This window comes from Zeugodacus cucurbitae, chromosome 5, assembly GCF_028554725.1.
Source record: "Zeugodacus cucurbitae isolate PBARC_wt_2022May chromosome 5, idZeuCucr1.2, whole genome shotgun sequence".
In the NCBI taxonomy this organism is placed as follows: Eukaryota; Metazoa; Arthropoda; class Insecta; order Diptera; family Tephritidae; genus Zeugodacus; species Zeugodacus cucurbitae.
Window position 1 is genome coordinate 64,780,895 of NC_071670.1, and position 26,144 is coordinate 64,807,038.

Below are 26,144 nucleotides of genomic sequence, written 5' to 3' on the forward strand. Positions count from 1 at the left end.
CGCTAACATTACCACAACTTTGCTTGATTGTTTTGGTTTTAACATAACTATATATATATTTAGCAGAAGTTAGATGTTAGAGATCTCTACCTATACTGGAAACTCTTTAGATTTAGGGGTCTACATATATTTTTATTAGATGCAATACTCACAAAATTTTTTACAATCTAACAAACTTTACTGAAATCTGTAGATCTTTGAATCCAAATAATATGCACTTACATCTTCGGTAAATTCCTCACGAAACCTTTCTTCCCATTTAAAGTGAGAACCTTGTTGTTATTCCAACAATTTAGGATCATACAAGTGTTTCAACTTTCAGAATAACATCAGAGATCAAATTACAATCACTACAATCATATTATTACCGGAAAATACAGATAAAACTTGCTATAATTCAAAGAGATCACACACTCTTATTCATATAAACTATAGTAATGTGTTCGAATGACCAACGAAACAAAGCATATGACCAAATAAAAAGTTCTTGGAAAAAGTGTTTGTAAAGCCATTCAAGAATTTCCCACAATTATTTCATAAAAATTCAGCTGCAAACGCACTTAATGGGCGGACAATGGCAGATAACTCGAGTAAATAGCCCCGAATGGGATCGCACATACACATAACAACAACAAAGGCAATACGTTGACATTTAGCAGATACAAATCGAACGCGGAGGCGGCAAACCATTTGCAATTAAGCTACTGACAATAACAACAAAAAACGTCAAATGTGAGCTGAAAGCGCGAGCGGTAGGCGGCACACAAGCTCTCTGGCTCGGCGAGTGCGATATTGGGGAAAATCGAATATTAGCTTTATGGCATGGAACAAAGCGATCGATGCGATCATCCAACAAGCTGACTTCAAATGTTTAAATTTGTAGCAGAATAATTGACAACAAAAACAGAAAGTCAAAAGAAATAGTAGAAAACAGCAACTAAAAACTACGACGCAGTTAGAGTAACTTTGTATGAATGATTGTAGCAACAACAAAAGCAATTCAAGCGGAAAGTACCATGAAAAGCAAACGATCGATCTATTGAACTTCGTTTCTACAAAACAATGTAAGAAATTAAAAGCACCAACATAAAATCCAAGCACAAAAATATCGCATGCGACAAAATTTTTAAGTTCAATTATTGCATGCGATAAATTTGTATAAAATGCGTGTGACAACGCCAGCTGAGCGCTATTTACTTTTATGCACGCATTTGAACATAACAGCAACATTGTCGCCAACAGTGGAGCACCCACACACAGATGAGCCGGAATGGCAGTTATATTGGCAGTGGCCGATCGCCATAAATGTGGCTGGCGGAGGCCAGATGTCGCTTGTTTGCTCATACACTTCAATAATGACAACTGTGAATCAGAAGAAAATTACAACAACAACAATAACTCTGACATGACAAAGATTGACACATTCAAGTGAATAGAGACACTTACAAACACACACACACAGAGTGAAGCGACTCAATTTTGAAGTGCAACAAAAATGCATTTTTATTAAAATTACACACCCCCTTAACCGTTACCTTATACGTATATATATTGTATGTATATTTGTTTGTGCTTGTCACTTGAAACTCCAATTTTCGGGGGTGTCAGTGAAATTTTAGCCACTAACAGTCAAATCAAAACAAATAGACGATAATCGTTGAAAGGTGTGCACAATGTTGTTGTTGGGATGAAGTGTTATTTATGATTACAAGCGAGTGTCTATCTATCAATGTACATATTGAAAAAGGGTTTTGGAGTCAGGCACAACATACAAACATACATATTTACATGTAATACATGGCGACACTGGGTCATTGCACATTTTGTTTTGAGTATTGGATTACAAAATAATATTTTTTTTTACAAGTTTTTGGGGGGAGTACATTTAGTGAATTTGTAGCGCGATAAAGTTCAATGTACTCTATAAAAGCAGCAGCTAGTGTTTTTTGTCCAAAATTTAGTGTTATTGTAAACTAAAGAAATTTAGGCCGGTATATACGAATAAAAGGCTGTACTCTCTACAATTAGAAATCAATGAAACGAGAAGCAATTATTTCAAGTAATGACTCAGTCTTGTTACCCCGTAAATGACACATTTAATTTTAGTGTTTTCAAAATAGATCGCAACACAGATTATATAACTATTTTCATGGTCTTTTCATACAATATTAGATTTAAGAATATGTTTTATAACCTTTTCAAAGGAATAATAATATGATTTTGATTTTTTATTTTTTTTCTACCAAGTTATATTAGTTCTAAAAATATATTGTGTTCTGCGGCACAGTCGTAAACCAACTCACGTTTCTACACCAGTTCACTGCTACACAATCATTGCTCGTGTTTTAAAAGTCTTAATTATTGTACAATCTGTATTAGTATCATTTCAGGGAAACAAAGATTTCTCAAAAAATATGTGCTGATATAGAAAATATAAAGTTTTTTCCCAGAGACTTGTAAATAGATAGTATAAAAGGCAATATTATTATATTATATATATATATATATATATATTTTATATTATATATATTTTGAGAATAATTAAAAAATCACGCTCCGGTAGTGACTCCATAGAGCGTTGTTTTGCAGACTATCAGTCTGGTCAAGCTCAAGAATTGGACCTCACATTTTGTATGGATTGTGGTTAATTTTGGTATACTCTCTGACCCCAGTGAAATACTTTATATTATATAAGATTGCATGGACTATCTCGATGAGTCTAGCTTCATTATAAATCATAGACGTGTAAACCTTCTCCTTTCTAAATTGAAAACATAAAGTCAGTCTTATAAAAATCCAAATTACAACGGAAGACTAAGAGACTAGTAGAGGCTAAACTAGACCATAAATTCTTTCGCATAGAAGAAGTATAGAAACATGATACTGCTTTATAGACCCTTATCCATGTGGAATATATATAACTTGATTTCATGGAGAACCCATAGTATTTGTTTTCGCGAGTTTTTTCATATCCACATCATCATTTACGCCTTTAATGATCAATTATTATGAATATGTTGATCTCAAATCGTTACCAAATCTATTATAATTTGTAATATTGTACATTTACCATAGTTATATTGCACAATATATATGATCCAAAGTCATTTAATGGTCAGATTTTATTTAAAAGGTATTTGGAAGCCAGTGAAAGAGGTTTACTGATTTGGTTCATATCAGGAGAACTATCAAGCAAGCTAATAAATTCCTATCGTTACAAAACACACATTTCTTTGAAGCATTTCGAGTTTTTTATTAGACAAGGTTTTCTTTAAGGGGTGGGGGGTAAGGTTTGACAATTTTTTTTCAGGAAAAACTACTGCATCGATTGTTTTGAAATTTTGGACAAATATTCTACATAAAGATAGCTCTCGAATGACGTCGAGTTTTTCCAAACATTTTAATTACTAACAATTTTACAATAACAAATTGGTCAATTTTTTCGTCTAAAATCGTCATTTTGACTTGAAAATGGTACCAAAAATTGAAAAATTAAAAAAACTCGACGTCAATTGAAAAATAAACTAATAAACTAAAGAAAGCATTTTGATTTTTTGGTTTCGGATGATCCAGTGATGCTGTAGGCTGGTCACCGCACAAAAACTTATTTTCGAGGTGCCTGCAGAGATCGACAATAAATCCGTTATTCCTCGCTATTTTTCGATAAAACTTTTTTTAAGTATCCTTCAAACTTTCATATAATAATAAGTAATAATAATTTTTTCTAAAAAAACTGATGAAAAAAGGTCTTTTTTCGACGAAACATGTTTCCACTTCTTTATCCCTTTTTTGTGGAAATTGCTACAAATTGGTTTCAATCTTGGCAATTATTTCTTATTTCTTACTAATTTCCATTATATAGCATTAAGTGAAAGTCTGAGAATAGGATAAAGTCATAAGGGTGAGATCCCAAGAATTTGGTGGTTGCAGAAGAGAAGGAAATACAATAAATTGACTACAAAACGCGTAAATAGTTGTTAAGAAGAGACGGTGTAATTTTTATAATCCATGTTTGGCACTGATTCAAAATATGCCCACTATTCCAATTTCAAAACCTCAATAAATCCCCTCCATCAATATCAGAATTCGGTTATTTGCAAATACCAGTTCGCCTAGCTCTTCAAGGAACTAAACATAATATAAAAGCAATTTATAAAAAATTGGAATATATTTAGAAGATATCATGGGATCTATCTCAAATAACCTGGTATGTAGTTAATTAACATTAGTGTAAGATTCGTAAAGTCGAAATGTTTGAATCAGTAAAATCATTTTGAGTGTCTCTGGTTCTCTTATTAGAAGATCAATTCAGGGCATGAATCTTATTAAACAATAAACATAAAGGAGGGTTGGATTAAAGCTTGATATACATTAAGTTAGACTAAGGAATAAACATTTTTTTTTTTTTTTCAAAAAACGAAAAAACCCGTTTTTATTTGAACACACCTTCTATAGATGAGGTGGATGTTTATTCTATTCCCAAATTACAACGTTTATGCCAGATCTGTCTAAACTAATTTAGGTCTAATATTCAAACTCACCCGAAACAATCGGTGTTAACGGTATGCCACCGCTATTATTGCTGCCATCTAGTTTATCCTCATTCTTCAGCGCCGATTTGCCGGGTACGCAACTAATCGGCTTTTTCGCCTTCCAGAGTTTCATTGTGCACGTTTATTTCAATATTTATTAAAATTTTTTATTATAATATTTTGCACAATTTCAATGCAACACCGGAAAAATGGCACTCAATGCACGGCAAACATGGCGCACACACACAAAGACGCACTGTGATCTCACTTAATTTTCGTTTTTCCACTGTTTTGATTTTAGTTAAAAAATAAAAACTATTTCAAAATTGATTTGAAATTTCACAGTTGTTGAGAGGGAAATCACTGCACTGAAAACCTGCAAAGTATTATACACAATGAATTCGAGAAAAAAAGCACAAATAATGGAAGAATCGTCACGACGCTTTGACAAAATCCAAACACAAAACAACAACAACAACAAAAATAGTGTGGAAACTGAGTTGAAGTAGTAAAAAATCAAGAATTCGTAGACATAAAGTACTTTTCTCGTTCGTTTCACGTTCTACGCTATTGCTGCTGCTACTGCTTCTTCTTCCACTTCTTTAGACACTTCTACATTATACACAAGTTTTTCACAAGATTTTCCCCTTGGCTCGTGCGTATGCGGCGCGAGTTTACGAAAACTATTTTTAAACTTAAACGCGGCGAAGAATCGGTCGCGCAGTCGGTTGGGTGAATGGGCGCTGTTTGGCGCACTGACTGCCGCGCGAGCAAGGCGGCTGCCTACAAGCGCACGCAGACCTCCAAAACGAAATCACAACAACAACACAGAAACTACTTTCGTTAAGTAAAATAAATGTTGTGGAGAATTGCGTAGCCAAAACAGCAATTATAGTTGAGAAAAAAAATAACAACAACAACAATGTTGACAGCAACAGCAGCAACAACACCGCATTGAAAGTGGGGGAAAATTGAAAAGTGAACGCGCACAGTTTCCTCAAACGCGAAAACACACACCAGACATAAGACACTTCACGAATATTATTTTTTCGTACATACAGACATATGTATATATCACTAATACATACATATATGTATATCACATATGAGGCATATGAGTTTCACCCATTTACTACATTAGGCATAAAATAAAATTCGAATTTTGCCAAGTTTTCAAGCCTAAAAACCCACACACTGTGTCCATTTGGCCAAAACGCAATAACAACAACAACAAAATTGCACAAACACTTGCACTTTCCATCAATACGCACTTGTATGTATGTATGTATGTATGTATCGGTTTGTTATGCTCATCAATTTCACACACACTTCAGATTGATCGTCAGTTCACGCGTTAAATTAAAAAATATATTTCATATATATATGTATGTACTCGTTTATATATATAACGCAAGTAGCGTTGTATTATCGCCACCACCGTTTGCATTCGCTTCCGTTAAAATCAACCGTGCACCACGAGTTATAACTTCAGAATGAATCTGTGCTGCAGCGCTTTGGCCGGCCATAGCCAGCGCAGCCAACGCATCCACCAATTCGGGTGACTGCAGCGCTCTCCTTTGCTGCGACAGCATTGACACACACGCACTTGGGTGTTTTCCAACTGTTGCTGGGAGCGCGCGTCCGCTGTCGCAGTGAATTTCGTGCAACTTTGGCGCTTACCGCACTGCTTTGGGGAGACGTATTCATACCCAGTGAACAATAAGAACAGAAATATTTTAAATTTAAAGAGCTTAGAATACTCAATTTCAAAAAAATCGTTACTATTTTTCATATGCATAAGTTGAATAGTGAAGCCCATTCCATACGAGGTGTGTTCCCAGAATAATGGGCCAAAAGATTTTTAAGTATGAATCCCAAAATAGACACTTATAGTTATATCGCCGAAGCACTTTAATCCTATAACAAATTTTGAGAGACGTCTAAATTATTACAGCCAATCCACCTGTTTCGTCAAAGTTATACCGAGAGGTTTCATTCTCAGTCTTGTGATAAGTAGATGAGGAAATTGCATCAAGTCTTTATGTATAAGCAATTTCGAATTCCGGGTTGCAACTAATGTCTACTAAAGCAGTCTCTTTACAATATGTAGGTTAAATCAGTATGAATTATCCGACGTTCTACAACAGCAATATATGGATGCGTTCTCTGGGCGTACTCTTGAATGCTTAAATGCTTTCCATTTTGTCCATCTTCAAGATGAGTATCAAAAATTCACCTTCCTCAAGTATTGAAAGGATCTAGGACAATCATCATTCTTATAATGTTCTGTTAGCTCCAACAGTTTTGTAAAATTTTAAATTTATTTCTTTAACTTTGAGGGCGCTTCGGTTCGAATCTTAATCTTTTATAAACAAACTAAACATTATAGCAAGATTTTTATAAAATAATTGTTAGAAAATATTCTTACATTGATGACATATCCTGCTTTTATTAAAGTACACACTTTTCATGTGGATATGAAGGAACAAAGTACTGCTGAACATTGTGTATCCTAAGGACTCACAAAAAACAGTTTTGCGCAACACTATTTTGAATTCCAGTTGAGGATTAGTTTTACTCGTTCCTCGTTTAAATGAAAAAATATCAGAAGGTCAGTTATAATTTATTTGAAATAAGATTTTTTGTCGCTTAGTCCTTCAAAGTTAATTCTTTTAAATTATCGAAAGAAGTTTTTTGGAAAATATTTAAATTTTGTTCGAAATACTTTACAATATATGTATATACCGATTATAATTCGATAATAATGTCAAACATTCCTTGCGCTTCTTAGACTTTAGAAGATGTAAAAAATGTGTTGTCCAATTGAATGGTATTCTATAACAAAATTTATTATTTCAATAAAAATTTGAATACCTACAACTATTTAAGACAGTAGTCTGCTTTACAGGCTTCAAAATATCGATTTAAATATGTCGTTAAAATTCCAGAGACCAATTCGACATATTTTCGAGCGTCGAGCAGGTGCGAATGCTCACCGAAAACTTTAAGGCGCGTTTTCTCGAATTTTCATTTTCACAAGTGTTAGAAAACGAAAATATATGTCCAATCGAAAAACACCAAAGTGATCTAGCTTCAGTATTAAATTATCTTCTATTTGAACTAAAAAAGTTGGACAAAAGTATTATTTAAACTACTTGCTTTGCAACTTAAAATCAATTTTTTTTTTCTTAAAAAGTGGACTTACAGCCCCTCTGACGTTTTACACATAAAATAATTATATTACGACAGTTTTGGATGGATCAAAATTACAAAGAAAATTTTCAAATTAACCTCTTTTACATAATTATCCTACTTTGTTTCGAGTGGATTTAAAGAAGTTATGCAATACACCGAGTGGGTTGGGATCTATTTCTAGCACAAAATGTTAATATATTTACAACATATGAAAAACTAAATATTTTAAAAATAGGTCAAAGTCTCCATCAAGCACAGCTAATAGCTTACTGGGTTATGTCAGAAATGCCGGCAACTGTTCAATTGTTTTCTCATCGCGTTCAGCGGCATTTTATGGCATGCTGCCAGCGTCGATGAGCTTAACAACCGGCTGATGGCTTTTCCTACAAAGAGTGTACGTGTATGGGAGAGAGAATAAGCTGTGCATGTGTGTGTGTGTGGCGCAGGAAATGCCGAACAGCTGTACTCACTAGCAACATATTTTTGAGAAACATATTTGAGGCAACATGTTTTTAGCAACATGTTGAAAGAGGCTATTGTAGTTTGAAGAGCTTGGGAGATCATGGAACATTATACCATGACAATTTTATATTACTTATTCAAACGCAAAATTTTAAATACCTAATTAAATGAATTTGTTAAATTTTTAAAGAATTATTTACCTTAAAAAAGTAAAATTATCAAATACATAAAACCTCTTCTAACGGACATCTCCCTTGAGCGGACAAATATTGCTCGACGGTCCGTCCAAAAGAGGTTTCACTGTATTTCAGGGAAGGGCAGATGAAAACATTTGTTCGAACATTTTTAGGAATACCCTAGTATACTATTTCAATTTCACAAAGAGTCTCCATATGAATCTACCCACCTTTTTACATGTCTATTGACCAACTAGTGCCCTGTTTCAATTGATTACTGAATATGATTGTAACGTAAAAATATTTTTTGGATAAATAAATACTTGGAGATAACTTGAAAATTTGAAAATACCTCATCTAATATTAAAATATAAAAATAAAGTAATAATAAATATATTTAATTTTCGGCATGATTTCTAAATCCATTTTCCAATAAACGCACCAAAATCTCATCTGTATTTCTTTTAAATATATGTATTTTGTAGTAAAAATATTTGAAATACCACAGCATGTCCGTCCCACTCTGACCTATATACAGATACATTCGAATTTTAAGAAGCGAACATAAAATATGTCTGCACTGATAAAGACCTTCAAACAATGGCGATCAGCGAGATGCAAGAGTTCTAAAAGAAACAAAATAAAATAGAAACATACTTAATTACTTGGGGCTTAAATGCCTAATGTCATTACTTGTTGTTTCAGCTTAAAAATACACACAAGAAATGCCTCACACATACCGTTAGATACATTTGTATATTTGTATGTATTCTATAAATGTATATATAAGTGTATGTGTGTAATGTCTTGAAGAAATCAAAAGAAACACCAAAATGTCCAAAGAATTGACGAGCAGTCCGTTGTGGTCTTCATAAAAGCATAAAAGACACATTTGGCCAAAAAACACAGAGTTGCATTGACAACAACCGAAACGGCGATATAAAACATTTGCTTGGCAGACAATTTAATGTGGTTCAATGGACTAGCAAAAAAAGACACACACTCACTTTTTGGCAAGTGAAATTGATATTTGCTCGAGCTACCAAATCTTTATGTAAATATGTATGTTTATAAGTATGTAGGTATGTCTTAGAAGGTCTGATGGGAGATGTTTGGTATATAAAACTAGAAAACCAGATTAAACATAGTAATCCATAGTGGGCAGAGTAGTTTGCAATTAATTTCAAAGAAGAAAAAAATTCATAAATCTCCACGCTGCTGCACTTCAAAGCAGAAGTGATTAACTTTGTAAAACATAAATGTATATACTTATACTGAGCCAAACATACAAACATACAGATTAATGCGTAAATATGGTTTATGTGTGTGCTTAGCCCATTCATTCGGCAGACATTGCAGAAAATTTATGTGCCAAGCGTGCGTAACGAGAAGGCAGCATACTGCTATGCACTACTGTGTATCTATATATGAGTTGTATGTAAGTAAATTTTATAAATCTCTTATAGCCACAAAGCCTATTTGGCTGATTTCAAAGCGAATGAAAGTATGAGATATGCATATACATAAATATGCTTATAAAAATCGAGTGTCACTGACGAAACATCCGCCGGATGCTGGCAACAGAGATACATAAACGCATACTTACATACTTATATTGTAGCTAAGCAATAAGTATCTGCCAAATTGATTGTCGTCGCATGCTTAAGATTACATGGCATAGCATAGAATAGAACTACATATCATAGCACTGCATAACATAGCACCACATATTTAGTATAACACCATAGCTGTGCGTGGGTGGCATCATTTTGTTTTATATATTTTTTATCTTTCCTTATAAAAATAAATCCAGTCTGCTTTAAATTTATTAGCATTAAAATTGTATGTGTGTGATCTCTGTTTGGTCTTTTGGCATCTATGGACATGACATGTCATAAATTTTACAAAAGTTCAACCATCAAAGGTTTTCGATTAGATATCTTAATACTCCATTAATATTTAAATATATCTAAATTGTATATAAATAAGTATGAAATTAGCAGGTTTCAATAAATATTTTTTTTAAATTAAAATTATTTATTTTTATTTTTTTTTTAGAAAATTTAAACCAACGATAACCTATAAGTCTAAAGAACACAACAAAAACAGAAGATTCATTGTGAGTACTCCAAATATTATTTACTGAAAAATATATATTATACAAATTGTTCTAAATAGTAATATCTCCAATCCTCCAATGTCAAAAACCTTAATACTTATAATAGCCTAAGCTTTTTGACTAGTAGTATAATATTCATAGCTCAAACTTTCTGAAGACAATAGTGACAAGAAAAAACGTTAACTTCGGCTGTACCGAAGCTAATATACCCTGAAAGACCAGTTCGTATATATACAGACAGACGGACATGGCTAAATCGACTCAGTTCAACATACTGATCATTTATATATATACTTTATAGGGCCTCCGACGCTTCCTTCTGGGTGTTACAAACATCGTGACAAACTTAATATACCCTCTTTAGGGTATAAAAATGTTTCAAACATTCTATTTGAATCATGATCATTTTGATACCCGAAGAGCTGAATTCTATAAAATGATTACAGTGGGACTTTCATAACTTGAATTTCTATAGCTCGAAGTTCTTCATGACTCGAATAGTGGCAATAGACGGCAACTTTCATGCAAATTTCGTTCCATAAATCGTACTTTTTGCTGAGGGGATAATACAAAATTTAAAATTTTTCTCTCGAGGCAGAATTATAAAAGAGTACCTCTATATCGTACGGATACGAACAAAAAATTTGATATTACACTTATAGATTTCATAAATCGTGTAAAAAAGGCATGAGATACAGAAGTCAAGAGCCAAACAATAGCAAAATGCCACAAACAAAATTACAGAAAACATCTTTTATCGTATGTCCATCAAAATTTTTTCGAAGTAAATAAAACTGTATATAAATCTATATTTTACAGCTTTTTGAAAATTTATATGTTATAATGAAAATTCTATAACTCGAAGTCTCTCTAACTCGAATTTTTTTTGTGGATTATAGTGATTCGAGTTAGAGAAGTTCCACTGTATCTTAATCCAGCAAGTCCGATCTCTATAATTCGACAATACAACAAGTCATATACGTGATGTGTCCAAAAATAACGGGACTTTTAACATTTTACGGGTCCAAAAGTCGAAATTTTAATTATCTCTGATATACGAAAAATTTTTGTCCGTAGCAGACTAAGGTTAGATGTGTTTTATGAGCTTGACGTTTTACGTTTGTTAAAAGCTCACACTTCGTTGCTTGTTCGAGAATTCTTGGCCAACTACAATACTGTAACGATGAAACGATGCCCCGGCCTTCATTTTACAGACATACAAGAAATCGCTGAAAGAGCCAAAGGTTATCCCAAAAATTGTGTTTGAGAAGTGTTTCGAGTGATTGGGAGAAGTGTTTGCATTGCACTTAATACTATCGAATGGGGACTATTTTGAAGGCGGCAACGTTAATGTAGATGCCTGAGAAAAGTACTGTTATTTTTTTAACACACCTTTAACTGTAAGATTTATATCTCACACATTATTAGTTTGGAATCTTTCTGATTACTAAAGAACACTTTCTTATGACATTTTACCATTCAAGCATATACCTGAGGATCCGATTGAACTACCTTTTATGACATCAAATTAAACCAAACCAATCCTATTACCGTTTTCCAAATTATTGGCATTCATACTTAAACCATTGATTCTCGAATAACACATTTAATTTGGAAAAACTTCCTGCAATGACACTCCATCTAAGTGATGTAAATCATTTCATAAAATTTTAAACAAAATATTTTATAAATTTTGCATAAACTTTTTAAAATCATTGAAAACTTTTAATTTCGAACACAACGTCCAAACAAACTATTTCTACACCGCATCACTCGTCGATTTAGTCAGCAGAAATCAATGGCACATGCCATTATGGACATTAGAACTGGCACTCACGCAGTGCGACCCCTTCGATTCGTCAACAACAACAGCCCCAGCCCCAATGCTCAAATACAAATGTATGTATATATGTATATATATATATATATATACCGTTATACATCTATACCTATGCACACATGTGCACATAATTGCGGCCATAAATTAGATTTATGAGTTCTTCGGCATCATAACGAAACTGTCCACAGCGCTAATGTACCGTTAAACCAAGAAAAAAATATAAAAAAAATACAAATTTCAAATCGATAAACATATATTTCCAATAAAAAACTTAAGTGTGTTTTAAATATTCTGTAGTATATGTAAATCTGTAAAATGTAGAGAGGCTTGATTAAATTGCATAAATTAATACGTTTAATGGGATTATATTTCCGTTTTAATTAGAAAAGAATTGCCACAACTCGCAGAGAATGTTAATAAGAAACTCTTTTAGATACCTTGAAGTAATTATTTTACATATAATTTATATAATACATATTTATATAAATCACAAAATTAATTTTGTATCAAGCCAAATGTTTTCTGAGGTCATAATCTGTGGAATTTTCAGTTTTCATCAAAATCCATTTGAAAATCGACAATTTCCGCATTTAACCTCGAATTACATAAGTGTTTGGAAAATCCAAATTATTTCTGTCGAGTGCCAAATGCACTTTTAAAATTTTATTAACCATAAAAATAAATGCAATATTTGTGCTTTACGCGAAAATAATATTACAAACATACATTTACATAGATATACATATGTATTTATATTTATATATCTCATGGATTTATTTTTACATAAAATGAATTTTCGTGACACTCAACACACTCAGAGACGCACTCCCACACTTTAGTCAACTCAAAGACTAATTTTTACAAAAACACTACGGCAGTTAGTACAACTGTATATAAATACAATACACAATCTTATACATATTTACATATGCATATGTGTGTATTATGCCTGCCAATATACCTTGTTAAAATAATTGTTGTTGACCATAATTATGGTCATGTTAATGGGTAATTAACACATAACATGCTGCCAACATAAATTTAAGTACAGATGTTCGTATATACTCACTTGTATCTAGGTTTGTATGTAAGATCAAGTACCCAGTCGGAAAAAATTGCAATCGTACGAGTTACATTTAGTTACATTGTAAAATACATAATCCTTGATTCTTACTTCCACTCAAGAAAAAGTTTTCAAGAAAAAATAAAACGCTTATCATTTAATGTTAAGGTCAAGAATTTAGCTTTATTTTAAAGAGAGATTTCGCCATTATATTAGGTTGGCAAATATCTCACATTCCGCTTTTTTGCTTTTTATTCAATGCATTATAAAAAGTGTTACAGTGATCGGATTTAGTTCAAATATGCCCCGTTTCGTTCGATAATCTGTTTCCATCTAGATGGTAATTTCATTATACCCTCCTGGTAGAAGCCGCCCTCCTTATTTGCGAAGAACTCGGACAGTCACTTTTCACAAGCCTTTTTTGATTTCAACTTTACACCAGCAACAAAACCTGGCCTTCGACCACAACGGTTTTCGCTTGATATTATCGAAAGTGATCCATTTTTCGTCGCCAGTCACCATCCCCTTCAAAAATGGGTCGAGTTCGTTCCGTTTCAGTAGCATATCGCAAGTGTTGATTCGGCCCAGAAGGTTTTTTTTGCGTCAAATCATGCGGCACCCAAACATCAAGCTTTTTTGTATATCCAGCCTTCTGCAGATGGTTTAAAATGATTTGGTGACTAACTCCCATCTCCTGGTCGATATCACGAGATGCCACATGCCGGTCTAACTCGATGTTTTCCATGATTTGATCGGTATTCGTCGTCACAGGTCTTCCGCCGGCTGGCTTATCTATGGTGTTGTTTTCACCCGCTCTGAATCGTCGAAACCATTCCTCCGCCGTTCGAAGTGATACAGTACCATCCCCCAAAACACCATTAATCTCACGGAACGTTTCTCTAGCGGATTTGCCTTTAACGAAGGAAAACTTTAAAATATCGCGAAATTCGGCGTTAGTGAACTCCATGTTTACCCCTCTATAACTGTTGAACGCAATATCCAAACTAATCATGCATAACGTCGTTTTGTAGGTTATGTCAAGATCTTTCAAAGATGTATAGTATTGTCTACCGCTACCTTAAATATTTTTACTTAAGAACAATTCAGAAAGATAAAAGTAGAGTTTTTCAAAAAGGTAACAACAATTTAAAAAAATAGTTTTAACTATAACAATTATGTAACCTTTGCCGAAAATTTCCTATTGGGTCCTCTTAAATTGTAGTAATGTGTTTATACAAAAAAAATGAACTCAATAAAAATTTGGCATTAACAAGTGAAAATCGTGTCGTTCTTTGCAGCATTTTTCTCGCTTAATTACCAAATGTTGCAGTTTATTATATATTTTTTAGTGTAAGAAAGAATTAAAATAATTCTATTAGTCACCACAATGGAAAATCAGACTTTTGAACTTTTGGTACTTACCAAAGCGGTAAACACTATTTAATAGGGGAAGAAGACGAAAAAATCTTATAATGAAAACCAAAAGTGGAAGTTAGACGTGATGAAAGAATAGTTCAATGTTGTGATCGCCAAACAAACTTAAAAGTAGGTCGTGTGTATGAAGTTAGATCGTATCATAAATTAAAACATTGAAAATAAAAGATGGCTAATACACTGATTAAGTTCGTATATACCGCTTTCTTCATGGTGTCTTATGTTTTAGAATATTTATGAGAAGACATTGGAGCTTGTATTGCTGAAAAAGGAGAGGCTCTTAGGTAGTAGTAGAATATTGATATGATCCAATAATACCGGAGAACTGGAAATGTTTCTTCTAAAGTTTGTCATTTCAAGGAAGCTTTCAATGTTGTATTGAATATAATTTGCTGTTCAAGAAAAATAAATTCATAGAGTATTTACTACTTCGATTATAAGAAACTTATTTGAAGAATCCACAAATCATTGGGAGAGATAATAAGATATATTTCACTTGACATATACACACATACATCTATACATCATATTTATGTATTCATTTGGATTTTTCTTACTTGTGTATTTTCAATATGAAATCGTTGCATACTTTTAGGCAGCTTGTTAAAGCTACAGTGCTTAACTTTGCGTTTTAACACAAATATTTATATTTAATTAGAAAAAAAATGTTTTCGTTTTATCTTAACTATATTGTAAGTTAAAAAAAAAATAATGGTCGAAAAGAAGTAACTATTTTGATTGAAATAACAATTATCAATATTCGAAATTATAGATTTAAATCGAATTTTAATTCAGATTTCTTTTATAAATTGTATTTCACTTAATGAAAACTATTTAAAGTGGTTTTATAAGCCTTTTTTGCGATTGTACAGTGTAACAACCAAATTATTTAAAACAAACAAATTAGAAGGTTGCCACCATTTTGAAATTTTCAATCATACAAAAAAATAATAAGTTAAAGAAATCGCATAAACCAAAAAAGTTTTAATAAAGCTCACAACTAAAAAATATTTTTTGAAGAAGGTTGCCACCTGTTTAACATTTATGTAAAAGAAAAAAATCTAATATAAAAAAAGTATTCAAATAAACAGAAATGGTTCAAAAATCTCACAAAAGAAAATAATTTTGAATAAGGTCGCCATCTTTTAAAAAAATGCAATCGAAAATTTATGAGATAAGAATATCAAAATAAAGGGTTTAAAAGTTTTACAACGGAAAATATTTTTTAAATGCGTTGCCACCTATTTACATAAATAAAAATGTTATGTTATTTGATAAAAAATATGTTTTGCAATGTGGGGGTCATATCAGTTGAATATAAGAAATTTTTCTTTGAAAAATATAAAAATTATTAAAAAACAAATTTTAACATTTTTAATTCACATTTATTTCAGTTACAAAATATTTAATTAATTCCATTACAATTATTTGCTATACATATTTACAATAAAATAATTAATCATAATCGTTTTACTAAAACTATCACAAATGCAAGAAATATTCAACAAAAATTTGTTAACTAATAAATCCAGCTTGATTATATAATCTAAACTAAACTACATATTTTGAGGTTTCTTAGGTTCATTCCCAACTTGTATATACACCTCTCCAATTCAACAACATTTATGGTATGCATAAATAAAAAATATTTCTTGAGAAAATTCAGCCTTAATTCATTTCAACTTAAACTAATGTATTCCAAAAGAAATACGGATAAACTTAAATATTCTCCCGCGCACAACTTCAACTTAAAGCCAAAACTTGAAATATTTCGTGCGTCTCGCCGTCCAAATTGTGAATATTAAAAAGGCCAGCATACCCCAAATGGAACTATTACAATTTTTCCCATCTCCAATCTTCTCCAGTATCCAATTAGCGTGATGACTAACATCGACGAAAGTCACCGGATCTGCGTTTGACTTACAATCAACGCTTTGTTTGCCGTTAAGCGCCAGCAGCTGATTATTCTCCACCAACGGTGCACCGGCGTCTTGTTGGCATGCGGTCTCTTGTGCTTGTGAACCCAGATAACCTACACACACCATATCTGGTCCATAGATTTGTCCATATTTATCTGCACACTGCTGACCGCTCAGTTGGGTGGCATTGAACGACATCAGTTGGGTATAGGGTAGGTGCTGGAAGTAGATAATGGAAATTATGTTTAATTGGGTATGTCATTAAAGTGAGTTTACTTTCGTATATTTTTGAATACTGAGTAAAGCTTCTATAAATTTCTCTATATAAGTTCTGGTGAGGGAGTCCCTAGAAATCAAAATACTTTCGACCTTCGAAATTTGATAATCAAACCCCTGATTCTCACTAAAATTAAGTCCCAATGGAAAGATAAATTTCCATTATAATTATGAAAGGTCTTCAGATCAATCGAGTCAATATCAGAAATAGTGGCTGGAGCCCTTTATGCCTTTGAAGACGTCTTTTCTAAATAGAGGTACTCCCTCCTAACCGTTATTTATATGTACGTCATGGGATTAAGTTGAAGGAGTAGTAGTTATAACAACAAAACATTTTTAGTATACTTTTTTTGCGTCTCCGAAAAAAAACCTCTAAAGGTTGGGAACCCATACTCTATATATTAGAGCAACTTTTAATACTTCGGACTTATATAAAAGAATTTAGATCCAACGGAAGATTCATACTCCAGAAAAATTACTTTTAAAAATTTCTGCGGGTTTCTTACGAGACACACGTTATATACTACGTGTGTTCAAAAATAACGGGAATTTTAAAATTTACAATTTTCGAAAATTCAATTGGTCAAAATTTATAAAATGTTTATATCTCACATGGTCTCCTTCTCCTATATAATACAAATACACAAAATAGTCTATCACGACCTGGTTTATAGATTAGTAATTACTCTCTAGGTCTATAGGTAGTCGAAAGTAGGTAGAAAAAATACTAACCTCTTTAGTAACCAGCCAGCTAGTTACCACTAACTTATGTTGCTTCACCGCGTCATCTGCCATCGTTTCAGAGACCTTCACGTTGCGTAATGCCGTTAAACTGAGAGTAATCGGTTTCACAGTGGGATGTGCGGGTGGAATGTCACGTTCCAGCATTATGATCGCTATATCATCGTGTAAGCTGTGTGCGTTGAATGTGCGCGGCCGATGAACGTGGGTCACACCGTAGACGAGCGTGTGTTCGTCGCGTTGATAACGATTCAGCGTGCCCATGACCACTTTCAATTCGGCCGGGTGACGCGACGTCTGCGTCCGGTAGCTGTCAGAAGACCATAAACAAACCAAACATAAATATGTAGATAAATATTGAAATAGTTTACTAGTTATAAGCAATCGAATGATAAGACCGGTTGTATATTTTCATGTCTATATATGTGTTTAAGCTCGTGTATGCTTAGGCGAGCATGCGCTCGTCGCGTGCTTACTCATACTCACTTGTGTATGCAGTGTGCGACGGTTAGCACCACAGACGGTGCTATCACTGCGCCGCCGCAAATGTGTCCCTCGCCAAACATGTAGTCTTCAATGGCCAAACGGATAGAAGCTTGATAGTACGCATGCTCCAATGTTGCCTCGCTGCCGTTTAAGCTGCTGGGGTAGGCATCGAAGGGGTGTTCCGCGGCATTCGATTGTGTAAGACCTTTTTTGAATAGAATAATAAAAAATAAAATAAAATGAGAATTAAATAAAAATTAGTGAAAGCTTAATTATAATACAGTTAATTCTATGCGTTTCACTCTTGTACCAAATTTTCAACGTTGCTCTAAGCACGTAAACGCCGTTAAAGCGTAGTCAACGCAGTTAAAGAGTTAATAAGCAGCACGTGTCGCTTTGCGATAAATGATTTTGCACTATTTTTTCGCACTGCAACTATATACCGTTACATACCTACATACCGACATACATACATACATATGTACATGCATGCTCGTGAACAATTTTGAAAATTTCCAAAACCGATAAGCATGATAATGCGCTCAATTTAATTGCTTGGGATTTAAAATATGACTGATAAACGGGTTGATTTGTTGCGGGTTTGCGTAAGCAATTTGGCCTAAAGTGGTTACCAAGTCATAATTTATGCCATATAGTTACGAACACTAGGGGTGTTAATATTTTTATTTATTGAAATATATAATGTTTAAGATTTTTTTTGCTTTGAAAGTTTTGCTGAGAATGGCTTAATAAGCAGCACTAAATTTGCTAAATTTACTAAAAAATGTAATAATAAATATATCATAATTTTATAATTTAAAAATTATTTAAAAAAATAAAAAATTTTAAAGAAAAAAACAAGTATTTTATTTAATTATTAAAAAATAAAAATAAAATAAAAGTGTTTTTAAAAATATTTTTTTATTTAATTATTTTACTTAAAAATTATTAAAAAAAAAAAAATAAAAAAAATTTAAAGGATTTTTACAAATATTATTTTATAATTTAAAAATTATTAAGAAAAATGTTTTTAAAATATTTTTTTATTTAATTATTTTACTAATAATTTTTTTGCAATAAATTCTTGAACACATTTTATTCTCCGTTAGCTATCATAAGTATAAGATTCGGCTTTTTCTTTGATATTTTTTTAGTATCGGAAAGTCAAATCGATATAACCTTCAATTTTTATTTCCTTTGTTCAATATTTGACCAGTTTTGTAGGGATAATGGATTCTAGAATACCCTTTGTGGACCTAAGCCTATCCACGTTCTAAACAAGACCCTTAAATTAGGCATTTAAGAATATACCGTTATAAACCTAGTTGAAATTAGCAACTTTGTTGCGAGAGTATAAAAAATATAATCTTTAAGATATAATTTCTTTACAAACTGCATCTGATTTCAGGAAATAAATCAACATCTTTATTATGAATTCTATACTTTGTTTACTACAAACTGAGAAGAATAGAAGCATTATTTTCATGAAAATTGTTATTTTTTCACAATTTCTACTTAATTGTGATATTTAAATTAAGTTAAGGTCTATAAAAACCGTTAATAAAATGAAAATCGAATCTAGAAGTCACTACCAACAAAATTCCAGTTCAGTTATGGTGAAGCATAAATATATTTTATTATATTTTTTCGCAACACATTTAAGGACACCCCTACCATTTATAGTATGCGCACTCTATTAAACTTTATTTTTAGCACATATTAATTTAGTACACACTTTTGATGTTATGGACTTTTATAGCATTTTTTTTATTTCGGAACTTTTAGCCTTGATAATAAACTTGACAACTGCACTTCATGATAACATCACATGTTCATATACATATGTAAGAGTGGAGCATGTTGAGGTACACGTAACAGAAGATGTTCTAAGAATTGAAGTGTCATGAATATGAGGAATACAGTTGATCTCCTTTTTGCACGGTTAACTGGGACAGTAAATTACTCGTGCAAAAAAAACAAATTTTTATATAAAACTCACTATTGGGACCAATTTAAGAAAAAAATCGTGCAAAAAATAGAAAACGTGTAAAAAAGATCTAATTTTACATGAAATTCTATCTATTCGTGCAGTGAGAATTTTCACTGTTGTTGTTGTTATAGACTTTTCTGGTATTATATGTATGTACATATTACTGTTAGAAGGAACAAACAAAAACTATTCTGGGAATGGTAAAAAATAATACTTTTCAAAGTTCCGTCATTAATCGCTGTGTCTTCTTTTTTCTCACTTCTTCATACAGCTTCATTTATTTGTTTACGTATTGAAATTGTTGCAACCTTTTCACTGGCTTTCGAATCTAAGATTTGTATTTTTTAGTTTAAACCTAATTTAGAATTTATTAAATTCTATTAACAGCAATGGATTTGTGACGTATTGACGGATGGAATTTTGATTTTATTGCAAAAAAGTATACAATTAAAATAAAAAATCCGTGTAAAAAAAGTAAAACCGTGTAAAAATGGTAACTGGGAAGTGTTCAAAAACACCGTGTAAAAAAAAAAACCGTGCAAAAAAAAAACCGTGTAAAAAGGAGATCAACTGTATATCATAAATTCATTCTAGCTGCAATTATGAAAGAAGAAGAGTGTTTCTAAGTCTTCAAAGCATCACACACCTTGATCTCATGACTTTAATAAATAATGTAACTTTGGTGTGCCCAAAAACAAGCCAGCAAGGCCTGAAACGTGATGACGCTTAGAACAAAGTAGGGAAAGCCCAACGCTAATCATTCAACTAAGGGAACATAACTTTTGTTTTTGACGGGGAACAAGGCAACCTGACTTTTGCTTACGTAAATAAAAGCTGTTGAAATAATATGACTGCAGTTTATTAAGCATTTGTATGGTGTTCCAAGCGAAATATATATGTCAACATATATATGGAACCCCCTACATTGTATTAATAGATATTTTTAATTAGTAAATAATTCGTTTGAAATTTGTTTAATTTAAAGCATGACATTCATATTTCATACTACTTATGAGTAAAATCAAGCATGACCTTTCACCTTGAACTCAAACTGATAACCGAAATAATGATAAGAAACCCTATGTGGGCCAAATGCAATTATATGCAATTCTCTTAGAAGAAAATAACAAATAATTTCTAATTTTAATGAAAAATAGACACAATAACAGAGGTCTACAAAGTAATGACTCAATTAAGCACAAAAAGTGATAAGTAGTTGTAAACAGTCAAACGGACTTGGTTTCATGAATTTAAACTAAAATCAGTATTTTTTTGCTATAACTATTAAACAAAACCATATATTAAATTCTGAAAACATTTTCAAATTCATAAAAAAGGTAAACAATTTCCTACAGGTTAGCTTGTACATTCGTTAACCTTTAACTAGGGTCAATGGTAGTAGTTTAAATTGACAATGATTTTTATACGCTGAACAGACAGGGTATATTAAGTTTGTCACGATGTTTGTAACACCCAGAAGGAAGCGTTGGAGACCCTATAAAGTGTATATATAAATGATCAGCATGTTGAGCTGAGTCGATTTAGCCACGTCCGTCTGTCTGTCCGTCTTTATATATACGAACTAGTCCTTCAGTTTTTAAGAAATCGTTTTGAAATTTTGCAGATGTTATTTTCTCTTCAAGAAGCTGCTCATTTGTCGGAACTGCCGATATCGGACCACTACATCATATAGCTGCCATACAAACTGAACGATCGGAATAAAGGGCTTGTAAGGAAAACTTCCGCATTTTACTACATATCTTCACGAAATTTGGTGTGAGTTATTGTTCGTAGAAATAATTTAATCTCCGAAAAAATTGTTCAGATCGATTCACTATAGCATATAGCTGCCATACAAACTGAACGATCGGAATAAAGGGCTTGTATGGAAAACTTCCGCATTTTACTACATATCTTCACGAAATTTGGTGTGAGTTATTGTTCATAAAAATAATTTAATCTCCAAAAAATTATATAGTTACTAAAAGAAATGCACCTGTGAAGGGTATATTAGCTTCGGTACAGCCGAAGTTCACGTTTTTTCTTGTTTTATATTATTTATATATATAAGTATATAAATATTTATAAATTTCAACGGAAAACACTATAGGCATATATGAATATATATATTTATATAGATACGCACAATAAAATCCGGAATTTAATATTATTTATTTAAATCATAAAAAGTTACATTAGTAAATAGTTTTTTCTTAACTTAATGACTGTTTAATTGAAGATATGGCGATAATTTTTTTTAAACGGACTTTGAAACCAAAACATCAGACCATATTATATTAAATTTCTTTGGTGAGTAACACAACAAGTGTATGGCACAAGTATCAGTTGATATTACTTTAATTACAGCGCAAGTAGGTGTGAAAGTAATTTAAGTTTTTAAATGTGAAATTTAATTAGCCTTTATGTATGTAAGTGCTGGTGAGAATATACAAGTGTTGTTAGGCAAAGTTTAAAAACCCCATTCGGAATTAAAAAAAAGTGATAAAGAATCTAGGCAAATTTCTTACACATTTTTATTCAGTGCAATGTTTGTTGCAAAAATAATTGTCATTTGCAAAATTATTAAAATATAATTGGAACACAGTATGTGGTATTATTATTCTCTTTTTTTGTTTTTATTTTCTTGTTTTTTCATTGTTTTTATTTTTGTCGGTAATCAAAAATTTTTTGATTATTTTTTTTCAAATTTTTATTGGACAATAAGTGTTAATTGTTTAAAAAATATTTTGTGTCTATTCACTTTTTTGTGTTTTTTATGTACTTGTTTTCTATCAAAGAATATTTCCACTAAATGAGCAAAACTCAAAAATATTACTTTTTCAAAAATAAAAATAAATATTTGTTTTCTTTCAAATAATATAATATAATGTATGAAAAATCGTATTAAAAGCATTTTTATTGCATACAAAGTGTTTTATAGACTGTTTTAATAATATATTTTTCACCCCTCCATTGAAAATCTGAACTTTGAAGCCTTGTGACAAGTCTAAATATCTTCCAATAGTATCTAAATTTTATTATTGAATCTTAGAATACAGAAGTATTGGCATAGAAAGGTCGAAATTAGAAAATACTAATAATATAAATTTTTAAAATAGAAAAATTTAATAAGACCCATCCTTATGTAGCCGGTAATTCAATTTCCTACTAAATTCATTTATATACAAACACACACAAAGCAACCAACAATAATATTATTACAATTTAAACTATTAACCTTAGTGTTTTGATTTTTTTTTTCCTGTTTTTGAGCAATTATGATTTCTAAAACGCATAAAAACAAATACGCATAGTTAGGTATACTCGTACCTATTTAAGTATGTTTTTAATGAAATTTAATTGTAATTTGAACTCTGGTGAAGTAGTCATCAAAGGGAACTGGTCCGAAAAGAACCAGTATTGTGCCAAAACAATTCAAAACCTTGTTATTTATGTTATTTAAACTTAATTGTCCTACAAACAGATTATTCGAAAATAAATTAAAAAAATTTACATAAAAAAATTAAATAAATAATATTATTTTGCTTTTAAAAGCTTATATTTACAGTTCTGTTAAAAAATTAATAATTTATTAAAATAAAAATTAAATTATATTTTGTTATATTTACTAATTTTTTTAATTGTTAGTTAAATAAAAAAAAATTTTAATATTTTTCTAAAAATTATACAATCTCCAAAAATTATACAAGCACTTTTTCACGTATAGCCAAATTATGCAAATTAAGCACAACCCGCATAGAAAACTTTATTAATGGTCTGTGTCAAAACAACATTAGTAAATAAAATCACTGAAAATCAAACCGATTTGTGTATAAGCAAAGTAACATTACACCACACCATCAAAAATAAAATTTTAATAATTAAAAAATAATAAAAGAACAACAAAAAAATTTTCGGTTATTAACCCTTGTTCTATGCACAATCACTCACACACTCCAGCGAATTTTATTTGTTTCTTTTTTTCTGTTTTGTCTTTAATTCTACTGATTCCGTTTGGCATTAGCTGGCACTTCAATTACCAAATGCCACTTAAGGAAAACCACTTGTGCACAAAATGCATGACAAACACCAACACCAACGTTCTTTTTTTACCGAAGAAAACAGATTGCACATTTGCTTTGTTGTTGTTGCTTTTGCTTTACTTACTCGAATGCATTTCATTGCACAGGAATGCCAAAATGAAGATTTTCATTAATTTGTTTAAACTTTCGCTGCGATGCATTTTGCCAGGCTTTCTTCAGGTGCTACACAAGCAGATTAATAGGTCCACTTTAATTTTTGTTAAAAACTTCCTTTTTTCACCTGTACGAGCTCAAACTGTGACTATGTTCCGCTTTCTAGCGTTGACAATTCTCGATTGAATTTCTAAAAATCAGCAGCAACAAATGAAAATGAAAATGACAACAACGACGACGGCGGCGTCGGTGATCACTGTTTGCTGGCTTTCGCGCTTCTAAGTTGTCTATATATGTATGTAATCATATATATGTATTGGCTCCAAGAGCGTATGTTGATAATGGTGCTTGGTTGTATGCGTTATGTTTATATACTGGGGCGGATCTAGATTGACTTTAGGAGGATCTCAAAGGCCTCTTTCTAGTTATTATATTCATTTATCTGCGACAATTTTAAATTCTACTACATTGACCCTTGGTCCAAGTAGTCTCCCAAAAACAGCATAACTGATATTCGAGATAAGTAAAGAAGTAGGGCCCGATATATAACTTTTTTTAATATATTCCATATTTTTTTTCACTGAAAAGCTTATTAATTTCCTAAAATATGATTTTCAAAAATCTATAAAAAACATAAAATCTCCCACTTTCTAACTTCAGCGCCCGTTTACTAACCAGACGAAATCCGCACCTGTACTTATTCCAAATGCGCATACAAATACTTTGGCAGCGCAGTCAACAACAACAACATTTTTTTGTTATTATTTATGGTGCATATGAACAAGTAGCTGTTTTGACTTTGTTGTTGTTTGTTATGTTCTGAGCCGTTGTTCTTTCATGAAGTTGTTTTTGTTGGCATTTTTTTGTTGTTATTGATAAGAAACAATTTTTTGTTAATCTACGAAATGCCGATAATTTTTATTATAGATTTATTATTGATATTACTCTACATTAGGTCGATGATTTAGAAAAAATAATAAAAAATTAAAATTAAAATTAAAATTAAAATTAAAATTAAAATTAAAATTAAAATTAAAATTAAAATTAAAATTAAAATTAAAATTAAAATTAAAATTAAAATTAAAATTAAAATTAAAATTAAAATTAAAATTAAAATTAAAATTAAAATTAAAATGAAAATTGAAATTAAAATTAAAATTAAAATTAAAATTAAAATTAAAATTAAAATTAAAATTAAAATTAAAATTAAAATTAAAATTAAAATTAAAATTAAAATTAAAATTAAAATTAAAATTAAAATTAAAATTAAAATTAAAATTAAAATTAAAATTAAAATTGAAATTAAAATTGAAATTGAAATTAAAATGAAAATTGAAATTAAAATGAAAATTAAAATTAAAAAATTAATTGAAAAGTGACTAATCATTTACACACTGAAATAGCGCATTTAACTATTTTCCCCTTAGCAACACACATTTCCAATTTCAATTCAAATAATTAATATATCCACACACTGCCATTAATATGCAAGAAAAAAGTTCCACAAAATTTACCAAAGCAAAACCAAAAGCAAAAAAACTCCACATAGAACATTTGATTTGCATGCGAAGTGTACATTCACAGTGCTAAATTTTATGCAAATATTTTCCTTCGACGCAATTGCTGAATATTTATGCCATATAGGAGTATATATATACTATGTATGTATGTATGTATGACTGCCCATATGTGCGAATACACACACGTGTAGCGTA

General features: G+C 31.3%; 2 protein-coding genes across 2 annotated transcripts in view; both read right to left on the bottom strand.

Annotated features, from left to right (window-relative positions):
- LOC105213833 (glutamate receptor-interacting protein 2) overlaps positions 1-5,822 on the bottom strand; it is a 48,197-nt gene extending 42,375 nt beyond the window's left edge. The window contains exon 1 of the mRNA XM_029041387.2: positions 4,542-5,822. Within this exon, the coding sequence (XP_028897220.2) occupies positions 4,542-4,665 (124 nt within the window). The 5' untranslated portion in view covers positions 4,666-5,822. The remainder of the gene's footprint in view (positions 1-4,541) is intronic.
- A 10,362-nt stretch (positions 5,823-16,184) lies between these two features.
- On the bottom strand, positions 16,185-24,683 carry LOC105213832 (hypodermin-B). The gene is made up of 4 exons (XM_011186922.3): positions 24,401-24,683; positions 18,244-18,448; positions 17,749-18,067; positions 16,185-16,959 (listed from the first exon to the last, which is right to left on the bottom strand). The coding sequence occupies exons 1-4, from the start codon at positions 24,474-24,476 to the stop codon at positions 16,570-16,572; spliced, it is 990 nt and encodes a 329-aa protein (XP_011185224.2). The 5' UTR covers positions 24,477-24,683; the 3' UTR covers positions 16,185-16,569.
- Positions 24,684-26,144: the final 1,461 nt, after the last annotated feature.

Coding starts and splice junctions, on each gene's coding strand:
- LOC105213832 (XM_011186922.3), bottom strand. CDS start 24,476: ATGCATCGCAGCGAAAGTTTAAACAAATTAATGAAAATCTTCATTTTG. Junction 18,449..24,400: donor GTGCAATGAAATGCATTCGA/GTAAGTAAAGCA, acceptor TATTCAAAAAAG/GTCTTACACAATCGAATGCC. Junction 16,960..17,748: donor GCTGGCTGGTTACTAAAGAG/GTTAGTATTTTT, acceptor ATCTACTTCCAG/CACCTACCCTATACCCAACT.